At 35.2% G+C, this 14,859-nt stretch overlaps 1 protein-coding gene across 1 annotated transcript in view; it reads left to right on the top strand.

Moving 5' to 3' along the window:
• Positions 1-14,501, top strand: part of ITGB1 (integrin subunit beta 1) — a 51,094-nt gene extending 36,593 nt beyond the window's left edge. The window contains exons 10-16 of the mRNA XM_039220531.1: positions 1,264-1,404; positions 1,564-1,763; positions 3,346-3,584; positions 3,809-4,031; positions 4,642-4,874; positions 7,059-7,225; positions 13,276-14,501. Of these exons, the coding sequence (XP_039076462.1) occupies positions 1,264-1,404; positions 1,564-1,763; positions 3,346-3,584; positions 3,809-4,031; positions 4,642-4,874; positions 7,059-7,225; positions 13,276-13,341 (1,269 nt within the window). The 3' untranslated portion in view covers positions 13,342-14,501. The remainder of the gene's footprint in view (positions 1-1,263; positions 1,405-1,563; positions 1,764-3,345; positions 3,585-3,808; positions 4,032-4,641; positions 4,875-7,058; positions 7,226-13,275) is intronic.
• The last annotated feature ends 358 nt before the right edge of the window (positions 14,502-14,859 follow it).

Here is a 14,859-nt window from a genome sequence, read left to right as displayed (position 1 = left end):
TTTAATAATTTCCTTACTTGCACGCACGTAGGCATGTGAATGAGAGACAGCTTGGCGCTGAGTCTTCTCCATTTGTCCTGAGCATTCTGATACTCTAAAAAAAAAAAAAAAACACTGGCTTGAGTCCTTTGTACTTGGGGTTTTGAGTTCGGTGTTTTGTTGTTGTTTTTTTGGCCTGGTCTATAATGGCTCTTAAGCATATGTGTTCCCAGACTGTAGTCCGTTGTTTACTGTAGTCCCTAGTTGGCTAGAAGTGGTAGGGCCAGAGGAGAGTCGTGTTGCCAAATGGAGACAGAAAATGTTTGTCCTGAGGTCTTAGGACTCTTCATAATTTAAATCAGGCCTTTTTAGCACTGTATGATCATCAGTAATTAAAGATACTCTTACTAGGGGCGCCTGAGTGGCTTAGTCGGTTAAGCGTCCAACTTTCACTTAGGTCATGATCTCGCGGTTTGTGGGTTCGAGCCCCGCATTGGGCTCTGTGCTGACTGCCAGCTCGGAGCCTGGAGCCTATTTCAGAGTCTGTGTCTCCCTCTCTCTCTGACCCTCCCCTGCTCACGCTGTCTCTCTCTCTCCTAGAAATAAATAAAAATTTAAAAAAAAAAAAAAAGATACTATATTTTTTTAGTTTATTTATTTATTTATTTTGAGAGAGAGAGTGTGTGCAAGCAGGGGAATGGGGGAGAGAGAGAATCGCAAGCAGGCTCCACATTGTCAGTGCAGGGCTAATGCGGGACTCAAACTCATGAATCATAGATCATGAGCCAACCTGAAACCAAGAGTTGGGTGCTTAACATCTGACTGAGCTACCTGGATGCCCCAATACTCTACTTTTTTTTTAATATTTTATTTATTTCTGAGAGAGAGACAGCATGAGAAGAAGAGGGTCAGAGAGAGAGGGAGACACAGAATCTGAAACAGGCTCTGAGCTAGCTGTCAGCACAGAGCCTGACGTGGGGCCCGAACCCACAAACCGTGAGATCATGACCTAAGCCGAAGTCGGACGCTTAACCGACTGAGCCACTCAGGCGCCCCCCCCAATACTCTTACTTTTTAATCATGTATGTTATTTTGAAAAATTTTAATTAGAGCCTCTTTCTTTGGGGTCTGTGTTTTCTAGTCACTCAGGATTTGGCTCCAAGTCTTTTATTAAATGATACTATTTTCTTAATAGTCCATTTGCCCATTGGTTTTATGCATTCATTGTACTTTATAGAAGCATTTTGTTTGCCTTTTCTATGTGTGATTAGTCTTTCTTTTAAGTCCCTTTCCTCAGAGGTCATTTTGGAAAACAGCAAATTGCCAGAAGGAGTAACAATAAATTACAAATCTTACTGCAAGAATGGGGTGAATGGAACTGGGGAAAATGGAAGAAAATGTTCCAATATTTCCATTGGAGATGAGGTATGTTGTATAAGCATTTTCAGAAGAAAAAAATTGCTTGTTTATAAGCAAATCTAGTTTATAATTTGAGAAACAGTAAAAGAAATGAGTAGTTTTTTTAAATACTTTTTAGCAGATTCACATTGCTTAGTTAGTTGTTAATTGTTTTTTTCCTTCAAGGTTCAATTTGAAATTAGCATAACTTCAAATAAATGTCCAAATAAGGATTCTGAAACCATTAAAATTAAGCCTCTGGGCTTTACTGAAGAGGTCGAAATTATTCTTCAGTTCATCTGTCAATGTGAGTGCCAAAAAGATGGCACCCCTAGCAGTCCACAGTGTCATGAAGGAAACGGGACGTTCGAGTGTGGAGCTTGCAGGTGAGCTGAGGCTGTTGGAGAGTGACAGAGAAAGATCTAGGTTTAGAAAGTTACAGGCAGGTTTTTTTGAGATATCCAGGAAAAAAAAATCTCTATTTGGAGCAAATAAATTCTTTGTTCTGACCACTGTTGCTCACCATGCTATCAATTTGACAATCCGATGTGTGTGATATTTCTAGAAAGCTCTTCGCTGCCTTTTTTTTTCCCCTTAAGGCTGCTCTTTGAAATAAAAGGTTTTATAGCCATTTAAGACATATATTTACAAATTGTTAAGGTAGCCTTTGGGTTTTTCCCTCCTATAATAGCAGCCTGAATTTTTTAAAGCTAAATAAGCTCATATAAAATACATTTACAAAAAAACGTTTCAGGAAAATATATCAAACTTATAATCGTAATTTTATTTAGGATATGGAACTATGGACTAGTAAAGGGTGTTCACCTTACGCATGTACCTCTGCATTGTTGGAATAATTTTTAAATACAAATATATTTTGCAAAACTAAAAAGTATTTTCTGAACATAGATCTATGACTAATAAAACTTTAATCAAATTATCTTAATTTTTTTTAGACTGTGGTGGTTGGTTGCCTTTTAATTAAAAATTAAAATTGAGTGTATTCTGAATATAGTTTTCTCCTTAAAGGATAGGAGGAAGGAGAGAGTATTTTGATCTAAATGTCAGCTCCAAATGACTCGGCTTTGAAGAGTTTTCAATTGGGAGAAAAGTAAATGACTATATTTCACCATCAGTTATTAGTTGTAATAATTAAAATGTATTTTAATATTTATGTTGCACATATCCTGATTGAGTCATGTAGATCAGGCTTTAGTAAAATTCATTAAAAAGATCTTAAAGTTTGCCTCCCTTTCCTTTACATTGTCGTCAGACACAAAGTAAGTGTTTTGCTAAGCCTTCGGTATTCTAAAATATATAGTGTGTCTGAAAAGTGTGAACCCATAGGATACATCTATTTTTAAATTGTGTATTTTTAAATGATATGCTCAATATGTTTTTCTTCAACTTCCATAAACCTTTTGGGGTATGTTTATGATCCTTTTTAAAATATATTTAAGTAATCTCTACACCCAACATGGGGCTTGAACTTGACCCCAAGATCGAGAATTGCATGCTTTTTGGACTGAGCCAGCCTGGCTCCCCTTATCATACTTTTTTAGATTAACAATTGGACCATTGCTTTAAAGTTCAAGTTACTTCACCGATAATACCAAATGTGATAGCATTTCATTTGAAAACAACTATTACACCATTTTCAAGTAAGTTGATCCTGTGTTTCCAAATGTTTTGTTTCCCTGTTCACTGCTAGATTATATTTTCATCTTGATCAGAAGGGTTATTTTTCTGAAGACAGATATTTTTCCCCAGTCCTTTGAACTTTACTGGTGCACACGTGTATGTGTGCACATATGTACACTTTTGTACACGTCTGTGACGTGTGGCATGAACGCTCCCATGTAATAGAATTGTAGTTTGAAGATACTGTTCATAATCTTATTTCCTCTCCCATTTTTTCTCCCAATATGACTTATTTTATGTGATTGAAATTTTGGATTCTTTCTTCAGGTGCAACGAGGGACGTGTTGGTAGACATTGTGAATGTAGCACAGACGAAGTTAACAGTGAAGATATGGACGCTTACTGCAGGAAAGAAAACAGTTCAGAAATCTGTAGTAACAATGGAGAGTGTGTCTGTGGACAGTGTGTTTGTAGGAAGAGGGATAATGCAAATGAAATTTATTCTGGCAAATTCTGCGAATGTGATAATTTCAACTGTGATAGATCCAATGGCTTAATTTGTGGAGGTAAGAAAGGAGTGTGAGAATGGTTATAAAATGTGATCCCATCTAATACAGTAAGAAACGTCTAAGAGTTTGCTTGGTGACTAAATAGAAAAGGACAGCATTGAGGGTTCTGTCCATCCTTAGCTACATTTTCTTCCTCATTACTGCTTATTTTTTACTGTTAAGTCAGTCCCGTGATTTTATATTTTGACCATTGTTATGAAAACCGATATTTTTAATCATAGGAAATGGTGTTTGCAAGTGTCGTGTATGTGAATGCAATCCCAACTACACCGGCAGCGCCTGTGACTGTTCTTTGGATACGACTTCATGCATGGCCACAAATGGACAGATCTGCAATGGTAGGGGCATCTGTGAGTGTGGTGCCTGTAAGTGTACGGATCCGAAGTTTCAAGGGCCAACTTGTGAGATGTGTCAGACCTGCCTTGGTGTCTGTGCTGAGCATAAGTAAGTATCCTAGTTGCTTGAAATAGTCGATACTTACTGTCTGTTGGCCTAACTAGGTATTCTATCTAGAACCAGAACATACTGATAATATATGACAGTGTAAATAAAATATGTGACACACGGTAGCCCACTCTAAATCTTAAAAATTCTTTCTCATTAGGAGTGTCAATATGATACTTCTATGCGTCATATGAGAATAGTCAGTACCATTATTTTGGACTGAATTTGCTATATAATTGAATCCACGTGGTAGCCTTTGTTAAATTAGTATTACCACTTGTTTAATTATTATCTTTTGACTAAGCAAAATTGAAGATTTTGCCTTTTGAGGAACTATTATTGTACCAACACACATTGTTTAAATTATTTTCATTTTGTGTTATATATTTATAATGTTTGATAGGACTAGTTTTATTTTACTACTCTCCTTTCTTTCTCTTTCTGGATTTTAGTTTGAACTGTACTAAATCTATAATTTCACTTGGGAAACTGCATCTTTACGTTTAGTTTTCCCATCTAGAATGTCATGCCTCTCCCATTCACACAAAGTAATCTTTAGGCAAATATTTAATTTTTAAATAAACTTTTAATATAATTTGTGTTTTAACAGAGAATGTGTTCAGTGCAGAGCCTTCAATAAAGGAGAAAAGAAAGACACATGTGCACAGGAATGTTCACATTTCAATATTACCAAGGTTGAAAATCGGGACAAATTACCACAGCCAGGCCAGGTCGATCCCCTGTCCCATTGTAAGGAGAAAGATGTTGATGATTGCTGGTTTTATTTCACATATTCAGTGAATGGGAACAATGAGGCCATTGTTCATGTTGTAGAGACTCCAGGTAAAAATCTGATCATTTCAAAATTCTTCACGTTTTCTTTTGTGTCTTGTTTTTACTACTAGTTAGGCCTCTTGGTGATTTTCCGAACACCCAGGAACAGTCTCCAGCATTCAGGTTAGGGCATTTTTAATCTCAAAGCTTAAAATAGTATTTAAATTACTGAATAAGAAATAAGGAAAAGGGGTGCCTGGGAGGTTCAATTGGTTGGGCATCCGACTTTGGCTCAGGTCATGATCTAACGGTTGATGGGTTCGAGCTCTGTGATCGACAGAGCTCCGTGTCAGGCTCTGTGCTGACAGCCAGCTCAGAACCTGGGGCCTCTCTTCGGATTTTGGGTCTCCTTCTCTCTCTGACCCTCCCCTGCTCACGCTGCTTCTCTCTCTCTCAAAAGTAAATTAAAAAAAAAAAAATTAAAAAACAAAAGAAATAAGGAAAAGAGAAAACAAGTTTTAACTTTTATGAGTTTGAAGATTACATGTGTGAATCCAGACAAAACACTCAGCATTCCGCCTGACAATTATTTAAAGAAATACTCACTAAAAGTTATATCATTATTGATGATGTTTAAGTTTGAGCTTGACTTAGACTTGGACATTGGGAAAAATAATTTGTTAAAGGATATTGTAAAGGATGAATTTGCTCAGCTTCTCAGGAAGTAAACATTTTTTTGTTTTTCCTAGACACCTTTTTATATATTCTTTGAAATTTTCTACATTTGTGTACAGGTTTTTGTGGGAATGTAAATTTTCATTTCTTTTGGATATATATTAGGAATGGATTTGGGGGGTAAGCATGTTTTTAACTTTATAAGAAATAGCCAAAATGTTTTTTTGAAGTCTGTGTATTGTTTCCAGATAACGTGTTTTGCAAATATTGCCTCCTGGTTTATGCTTCCTTATCATCTCACTTTTTAAATTATTTTTTAAAGTATTCATTTTTTTAAGTATATACTTCTGTGAGAGAGAATGTGAACGGGAAAGGGGCAGAGAGAGGGAGCGAGAGAGAGAGGGAGTGCATAGCCCAATGCCAGGCTCGAACTCATGAGATTATACCTGAGCTGAAGTCAAGAGTTGGATGCTTAACTGACTGAGCCACCAAGGCGCTCCTTACCATTGTTTTCTTAAAGAGTATAGAAGCTTTAATTTTGATAAGCTACAATTTACCAGGTTTTTCTTTTATGGATCTTGCTTTTACTTTTATCGCATCTAGAATTCCTTGCCTAACTCAGATTCATAATGCTTTTTCTCCTGTATTGTAGAAGTTTTATAGTTTCTCGTTTTTCATTTAAGTCCATAGCCCATTTTGAGTTATTCTTAGAATATGGAATAAGGTTCAGTGTTTTGCGTATGGATGTCCTGTAGTTTTATCACCATTTGTGGAAAAGACCTTTCTCTGCCTTTGTGGAAAATCAGATGGTCTTAGGTGTTATTTCTAATTCTAACACTTTTTAAAAATTATTTCCGACTTTTATTCTGTTCCATTAATCTGTGCATCTGTCCTTTAGAGCCAGTATACCACACTCTCTCAATTATTGTCACTTTATAGCTAGTCTTGAAATCTCATAATGTAAAATGTCCAACTTTGATCTTTTCCAAAGTGTTTTTGAAATACTTTCCTAGTTCTCTGCCTTCTTTGTACATTTTAGAATTAACTTGCTGCTATCTACAAAAATCTTGCCAGAATTTTGATTGGGAATTCACTGAGTTTATATAGATCAAATTGTGGGAAAATTGGCATCATAACAATATTGAGTCATCCAACCTATGAACATGGAATACCTCTCAATTTATTCAGGTTTTCTTTGATTTCTTTCATCAGTGTTCAGTAATTTTTAGCATGTGAATCTTGCACATATTTTTTTAAGATTCATATATAAGTATTTAATGATTTTAGATGCTATTGTAGAAGATACTATTTTCTAAATTTCAGTTTCCATATGTAGAAAAAACCTTCTATATAATATATAGAAATACATACGCTTTTTGTTTATAGGTCATATATCCTCTCTTGCTAGTTCTAGTATCTTTTTTATATATTCGTTTGGATAGTATGCATCTACTTATCTTGGATTTTATTTCTGTATGTTTTCATAAGAGACTAACCAGAACTTTGTAGTTTGGGCCCTACTTTGCATATATCAATCTCTTGTGTGCTCATTCCTTACTTTTAACTTTAACCTTACAGAGTGCCCCACCGGTCCAGACATCATTCCAATCGTAGCTGGTGTGGTTGCTGGAATTGTTCTTATTGGCCTTGCATTGCTGCTTATTTGGAAGCTTTTAATGATAATTCATGACAGAAGGGAATTTGCCAAATTTGAGAAGGAAAAAATGAATGCCAAATGGGACACGGTAAGTTGTAAAACATGTAAAAAGTAAGGTGATTCATAGAGTAAATGTAATAATACTTCTAAGACTCGTCTGTTAACTCTAAAACTATTAAAGTCCTCTTTAAATATTTTATTTCCCCAAAAGTTCATTATTCAGAGAATATGCATTTAGCATAAAACAGAAAACATCTTAAATTTGTCCCATTAAAACAAAACATTATGAGAAAGTAGCTTCTGGGGTATTGTGGCCAGTGTTTTTATTTCCTTAATTTTGATCTTCAATCTGCTCTTCTGCCTTTTCTTCTAATGTAAAATACAATTCTAAATAATGTTGTCCCTGTAGCAAGATACTTAGTGGAAAACATCTCTTTTGTTTGTTTGTTTTTTTCAACAAAGAACCTTATGTCAAAAGCAGCCATACTCAAAAGGCTACATATTGTTTAATTCCATTTATGTGACATTCTGGAAAAGGCAAAACTATAGGGGCAGAAGTGAATAAATATGTAGTTTCCAGAGGCTGGGGTGGAGGAGGAGAACACTGAGGGATCTTCTTGGGATGGTCATGATTGTGGGTATATTTACAAAATAAAAGGGGTATTTTCAACTCTCCACAAATTGTAACTCCATAAACTTTGCTTTGTAAAAAGTTTTAAAACTGAAAGTGAGTGAAATGTAATAGGATTTAATGTGTTTGAAACACAAAGTCTGAGGGAGGGGTAGCCAAATGTTGGCCTTCCTGTATTTTATCTTTTGAAGCAACAAGGCAGTCTTTGGTATTTTTAAATTGTAAATGAATTTTAGTCATTTGCATTTTACTACAATTGGCTTGGGTTTTTTTTAAAAAAACATGATATTCAGATATAAAAATAGTAAACATTCTCTTAGAGCGTTTGAACACTATACATGTCAGTTTTTTCCTGAAGAAATCATTAGAAACTATTTCTTTTACTTTAGCAAGAAAATCCGATTTACAGGAGTCCTATTAATAATTTCAAGAATCCAAACTATGGACGTAAAGCTGGTCTCTAAGTGCCGTTCGTATTTTCTTTCATTCTCTGTGTTTGCATGTGAACTTTTATCCCTTTTTACTGCACTGTGTGTCCTTTATCACAACTGCTGTTTTTTTAAAGTCTGGCTTTATTTATATGGCTATACTATGGCTTTTGTGTGTGTGCGTGTGTTAATTTAGTGTTTAGAAGGGCTTTAAAACAGGCTTTATGGTAAAGCAGCAGCAGCTGGGTTGTAAAAAGAGGATGTGCTTTGTGGTCAGACAGACCAGGGTCAGATCCCAGCTCTTCAACAGCACTGAGTCAATTCACTGTTTAGGCCTTTAGGTTTTCATATCTTTAATTTTTTTTAACATTTATTTATTTTTGAAAGAGAAAGAGCGCGTGCAAGCAGAGGAGGGGCAGAGAGAGAGGGAGACACAGAATCTGAAGCAGGCTCCAGGCTCGAGCTGTCAGCACAGAGCCTGAGATGGGGCTCGAACTCACAAACCGCGAGATCCTGACCTGAGCCAAAGTCGGACACTTAACTGACTGAGCCACCCAGGCACCCCTAGATTTTCATATCTTTAGCAGGGTGTTATTAATAATATCTATTGTGTGGGTCTGAGTGTTTTGGTTGATGAACTACAGTATATTATATCAGCCTGTCAGTTTTAATCTTCACTACCGTAGTGTTTTAAATTGTATTATCTTTATATACAAACTACTGTATGCAAATTTTAGAGTGAAAAGGGAAAAGTGAAATCTATGTTGCAAAATAGGAAAAAGTAACCAGTCTCTTTTCTTACCCACTACACTGTACTGGCAGCAATCACGTATCTTCAGGAGACTGTTAGTGGTTAAGAAGAGGTAGCTCATTTTCTATAGAGAATTATGACTTCTTGACATTTGTAGTAACTTAGAGTAACATTCCTGTGTTGGACAAACATTGTAACAGAGTTACCACTTTATGACCTAGAAACCAACAATACTGTTTTTCTCATTTACTGGGAGTGTACTTAAAATACTTAAAAATATTACTATATTTAATATATTTAAGAGATAGGAAGGTCCAATAATAGAAACCATTACTTATCTGAATTTTCTTGTATTTCTGAGCAGATTAAGACTTTGGCAATGGCAAAATGAAATTTGATGGCAGAAGGTTACAGTTAGCACTCATATGGGCAGGCTTTTACGGTATTAGTCTGAGACTCGATGCATCCTCCTTTTTCTCACCTGCTCATCTAACCCTTACCACAGAATAGTTTTACCCATTTAGTCCATCTCCCCACCCACAACCCCTCCGCAAGCCTCAATTTGTTCTCCGCATTTAAGAGTCTCTTATGTTTTGTTCTCCTCATTTTTATATTATTTCTGCTTCCCTTCCCTTATGTTCATCTGTTTTGTATCTTAAATTCCACATATGAGTCAAGTCATATATTTGTCTCTCTCTGACTAATTTCACTTAGCATAAGACCTTCTAGTTCCATCCATGTAGTTTTGCACATGGTAAGATTTCATTCTTTTTGATTGCTGAGTGTGTATACACACGTATACACACACACACACCACATCTTCTTTATCCATTCATCTGTTGATGGACATTACCACAGTATTTTTAAACAGAAACTACTGACTTGCTAGGCTTTCTTTTTTTTTTTTTTTTTTTTTTTTGTAGGTCAAAAACAGTTAAATGTTGGCAGTTCCATATGGTTACTTCTCAAATGAGATGAATTTCTGTGTGTTCTGTTGAAAGGTGAAATTTACACCTTTACGATACATTAAATTGTACTTTGAAGGAAATGATCAATAATAATAGTGAAACTTAATGTTTATATAATTAAATTTATTTCTGGCTGAAATGTTACTTCCTCAGCCCAAATAAGCCTTTTGGATAACTCGAGAAGTAAAGAATTTGGTTAAAATTTTATTACTCATTAGTGAAATCCAGGCAAGTTACTGGATTATTTCCGAGATGTTTTCTCACGAATAATTAAAGTAGAAGTAAACAATAGACATTAATGATGCACATCTAGAAATGAAAACAGGTTATGGCTCATAAAACACTTTTCTGATAGGAGACCAAGGTTTGCCAATCAGAAAATTGTGTCATTAACATATTTCAGATAATGAACAGGCACTTTACCGCCTAAGACTATCATGCAGGCACATTTAAGAAATCAAGTTATTAACTTTATAATGTTAAAGTGGATTAAAAAATTGTCTATCTTTCCTGCTGTTAGGCACATTTAAGTGTGGTTTTCTAATCTCTGGCAGTTGTGTATTGTATATCTAAAATGTTATATTGCTGAGGTGATTCTGTAGCCACTATTGTCCATTATTCCAGAGTGAGCACAAAGATGATGTTTTACTGAGTACAGAGGACTTCATTTCTGAATATAACCCTGTTCTCTTAATTTAAATATGCCTTGATTTTTTTTTTCTAGAGATAGGAGTGGGGTTGCACTCTGAACAATGGAAACTAATCTTATTTATTTTAATTTATTTACCTCTATTTAAAATGATACTTAACACAGTTTAATTTTACCTCTAACCTTGCATGTTAAAATTTTGCTTGGATATAATGATAAATATAAATGTTTGTGTATATGAAAAGGCAAACTTTTCTCCAAAGGTAAGTTTCTGCCTTATGCACTTTGGACCCATCAGTAATTTGAGTATTTTTTTTCTTCTTTTGTTTTTTTGCTTTGTTTTCTGGGGGTGGGGGAGTTATATGTATGTTTTTACTTCCCTTATAATTCTTAAGTATTAAATATATATCTAACATATTGCTTTAAGCTTAAATGGTAATTTCTCATTTTATTTGAAAGAATGCACGTTCTAGCCTCATATGCTGACTAGGAAGATGGAAACAAAGAGTGTAACTTATTTGTACTATATAACTTGTTAAGAATGTAGCTGCCAGGATCCAGTTTCCTGTCTCTATTATGAAACGTCTGCTGTAATGTCTGTATAATAATGTATTTGCTTCCGTTGGACTAGAGGTCAGAAGTTGATATATGCTTTTTAATCCTATATGTTAGTCTCTGAGGGAGCCTAAGGTCCTCCATGTTTCTGAAATGACTGGTTCTAAAATGACAGGGTTGTGTAATTTGGGATGGGTTTGGGGTAGGACTAGGACATATTGTCATGTCTTAATTGGAATTCAGACTAACTGCTGAGCTGAAATCATAATAGTTTACTTGGTGTGGTTCAGGACCACTCAGCCCTTTTCATGCTCCAGTTTTCCTCCATGATTTCCCATCTACAGAATAAAATTCAGTCTATCGCTTCTCGGCCTTTTGGCTAAGATCAAGTGCAGAATAAAATTCAGTCTTTCTGGCATGGCATGCAGGACCTTTTATGATTTGGCACTTTTTTCTTTCTTGTCTCCCCTTCCCTTGCTCACACCTCAAAACATACACTCACACATGCACCCTTAAAAGCTTCTAAACTATATATAATGTTTGTTTATTTTTGAGAAAGAAAGAGCATGAGTGGGGGGATGGTGGTGGAGGCTGAGGGAGAGGGAGACACAGAGTCTGAAGCAGGCTCCAGGCTCTGAGCTGTCAGCACAGAGCCCAACACAGGGCTTGAACCCATGAACCATGAAATCATGACCTGAGCCGAAGTCAGACACTTAACGGACTGACCCACCCAGGCGCCTCTTTATATATTTCTACATAAATATTCCATTCTTTTCCCTAGATCTTGACTTTGTATATGACCTTTGACTTTGCATGTGTTTCTATTCATCTTTTAATATTTTATCTATAGTCAGCTTCTCTATGAAAATCCCTAATCTTCTCAAAGTCCTTTCCTTTTTTCTTATACTGTTCCCATACTATGTACATAATTCTGTTTTGTGCTATATAAAAGTGCCTTAACTTATTTGCATGTCTGTCGTCCACCAAACTGTACCCTCCTAGAGAGCAGACATTGTGGCAATAAAAGCCATATCCAAATATAACCAGTGAAGTAACTAAATAAAATTTAAAAGTAAAAATTAATGTTTAGTTGCTTCCTATAAATATTTTTCAAAATCACCACAAAAAGCTCTATAGTACAATATAAAACAACAGCATTTCAAAATCTTAATTTTTGTCTAAAAATTTAATGTTTTAAGTTTTAATTTAACATTTACTAATATGAACTCACTGTAATTTCCTCTGATACAGATTATTTGGCTGTATTTCTCACTTCGCTTTCAAGCCTACTTTCAGTTTATAAGGATAGGAGAAAGAAAATGTTACAGTAGATATTTAAATGTATCACTTAGCATAAGATTTTTTTTAAAGAAAATGGTAGTATGCGATTGTATGTTACTTGCTGGCTTAAAACACCAACCTTAGTCTATTTTTGGATCTTGAAAGAATTCTTGGGTTTATGGCTTGGAGTCATTTGCTGGGCTTGATTTCAGTCCTCTTTACTAAAATTCAGTATTGCAATAAAAGTGAAACATTTCATCAGTATGATATTAAAGAATAACAATTATTTCATGAAGAATGGTAATTATTTCTGTTAACATTCTAAGCAAATTTGGCAATGTGATGCCGTGTGGAGGCACGGTACCCTTAGCGGCACCATGACAGCCTTACCCCAGAACTCTCCATGGCAGTGACTTCTATGCTAGAAGAGCTTCTGGAGAACACTTCCCTCCCAGAGTTTGACAGCGAAGGGTTCCCAGTAATTATCCAGAACTTTCTTCACCGTAATAAAGGGTTAAGAATCCGGCAGTTAATGACAGAAGAGTTCATTCTTTAAGACAGGCATTCAAAAATAGTTTAAAGAAGAAAAGCGATAATAACGCATTCTCTGCTGTGGAGGACACTCTGAAATCAGTCCTGCCATGTAGGAAGGACTCAGGAATGAAATAATGCCAGATTACACAGTCGCCTTTCAATTTGTAGAGAGCAAAGTTTTCATGTTTCATTTTTGTGTAAACTCTTTATTAATGCCCTTTAAAGAAATGGAGTGTGATATGAATGACTTCTGAAAATGACCATAACTTTCAATATTGCTTTATAAAATAATAATTACATGATTTTAGTAGAGTAACTGATAATTTTTCTCCTTTTTTTAGGGTGAAAATCCTATTTATAAGAGTGCCGTGACAACTGTTGTCAATCCGAAGTATGAGGGAAAATGAGCACTACCCATGCAGATTTCACAGCACTGAATGCAAAGTCGTAGTTTCCATAGTCACAGTAAGGTAGCACTAGGGCAGTATCACCATGGTTTTTCTTATGTGCAGGTTTTGAAAATGTACAATAATGTATAATTTAAATTTTTTTATTATTTTGAAAGTAATGTAATAATCAATGCCAGGGACTGACAAAAAACTTGAGACAGACAGGATGGTTATCCTTGTCAGCTAAGGTCACATTGTGCCTTTTCGACCTTTTCCTCCTGGACTATTAAAATCAGGCTCTTATTGGTTGAAGTGATATTTCTACAGCGATTGAAAGCAGCAAAGTGATGAGTATGATGTGAGTTTCTATTAGTCAAGTGTTAAAATTGACTTTTAGCTTTATAGACCTGTCTGGTTTTAGTTACACAGAATCCAAAGTAAATGTCTTACTTAGCTAGTTTAGATTTGTTTTAAATTTGTTATTTTGCTATTTGCCTATTAGACAAGACTGATGACAAAGCTGAAAGATTGAGTATGTTGGGAATTACTGATGTAAAATACTTCTGAAATATTTGATCTATAGAGGCCATGAGACAGAGAATTAGGAAGGGAAAACATAGCTTTAAAACCTGTGTGCCATTTTAAGAGTTACTTAATCTTGGTAACTCTTACGCCTTCTCTCTAGAAAACTAAGCCTTGGATAAAAGTATCGGGAAATTTTCTGCAAAAAAGTCCTTAATTTAGCATTATTTACATAAAGGCCTTACTTTACATAATTGCTGAATTGAGGACCTTTAGGTGAATTTATTCATTTTATTTTGTTTAAAGCCTGGTGCTTTTCGTCACCTCTTCTAATCTTTAAGTGTATTTGTTTGCAATTTGGGGGTAAGACTTTTTTTTTTTTTTACCAATACCTTTTCTTTGATGTTCCAGCTGTAAATTTGCCTTTTTAATGAACATGTGAAGTTGTCCCCTGACTTTTGCAACAGCTATCACTTAAGCATGTCTTACTTTCAGCGCTATTAACAGACCACTGTATAGTTCCTTCTCACCATTTGCCCATGTTGTTTCATGCTATTCACATTCTTGTGTTAAGTGCCTTTTAATTTTAACAGTTCACTTTTTACATGCTGTTTACTGAAGTTATTTATTAAATAAAAATGCCTAAAATATTTAAATTGGTTGGTTTTGCTCTGTATTGATACATTTTGTCAATTTTTATGCATGAAATTTTTATAGCTTTAAGCTGATAATATTTCTGGTTAATGGGTATTTCACCTAAGAAACTAAAATCTTTCTTAAAAAAGAAAAGATGTGCCAGGGTCATAAGGAAAGTGGTATGGTCAGATTTTTCAGACGGTCTCAGCTCTTTAGATAATATTGGGTAGATCCTCAGCCCTCCCTCCACACTTGCCTTCCCTGCATGGGCAGATAGCTTCCATCCCTACATCAAGCAGAAGTAATTCTGTGAATGTTTTAGAACTGATGACTAGAGGCTGGAAATTCTCTCATTTTATTTAAGATCTTGACAGGATT

Source organism: Hyaena hyaena, unplaced genomic scaffold (genome assembly GCF_003009895.1).
Source record: "Hyaena hyaena isolate Hyena2069 unplaced genomic scaffold, ASM300989v1 scaffold_899, whole genome shotgun sequence".
Lineage (NCBI taxonomy): Eukaryota > Metazoa > Chordata > Mammalia > Carnivora > Hyaenidae > Hyaena > Hyaena hyaena.
The sequence above is the reverse complement of the archived record's forward strand: the minus strand, read 5'-3'. Positions and strand labels throughout refer to the sequence as shown.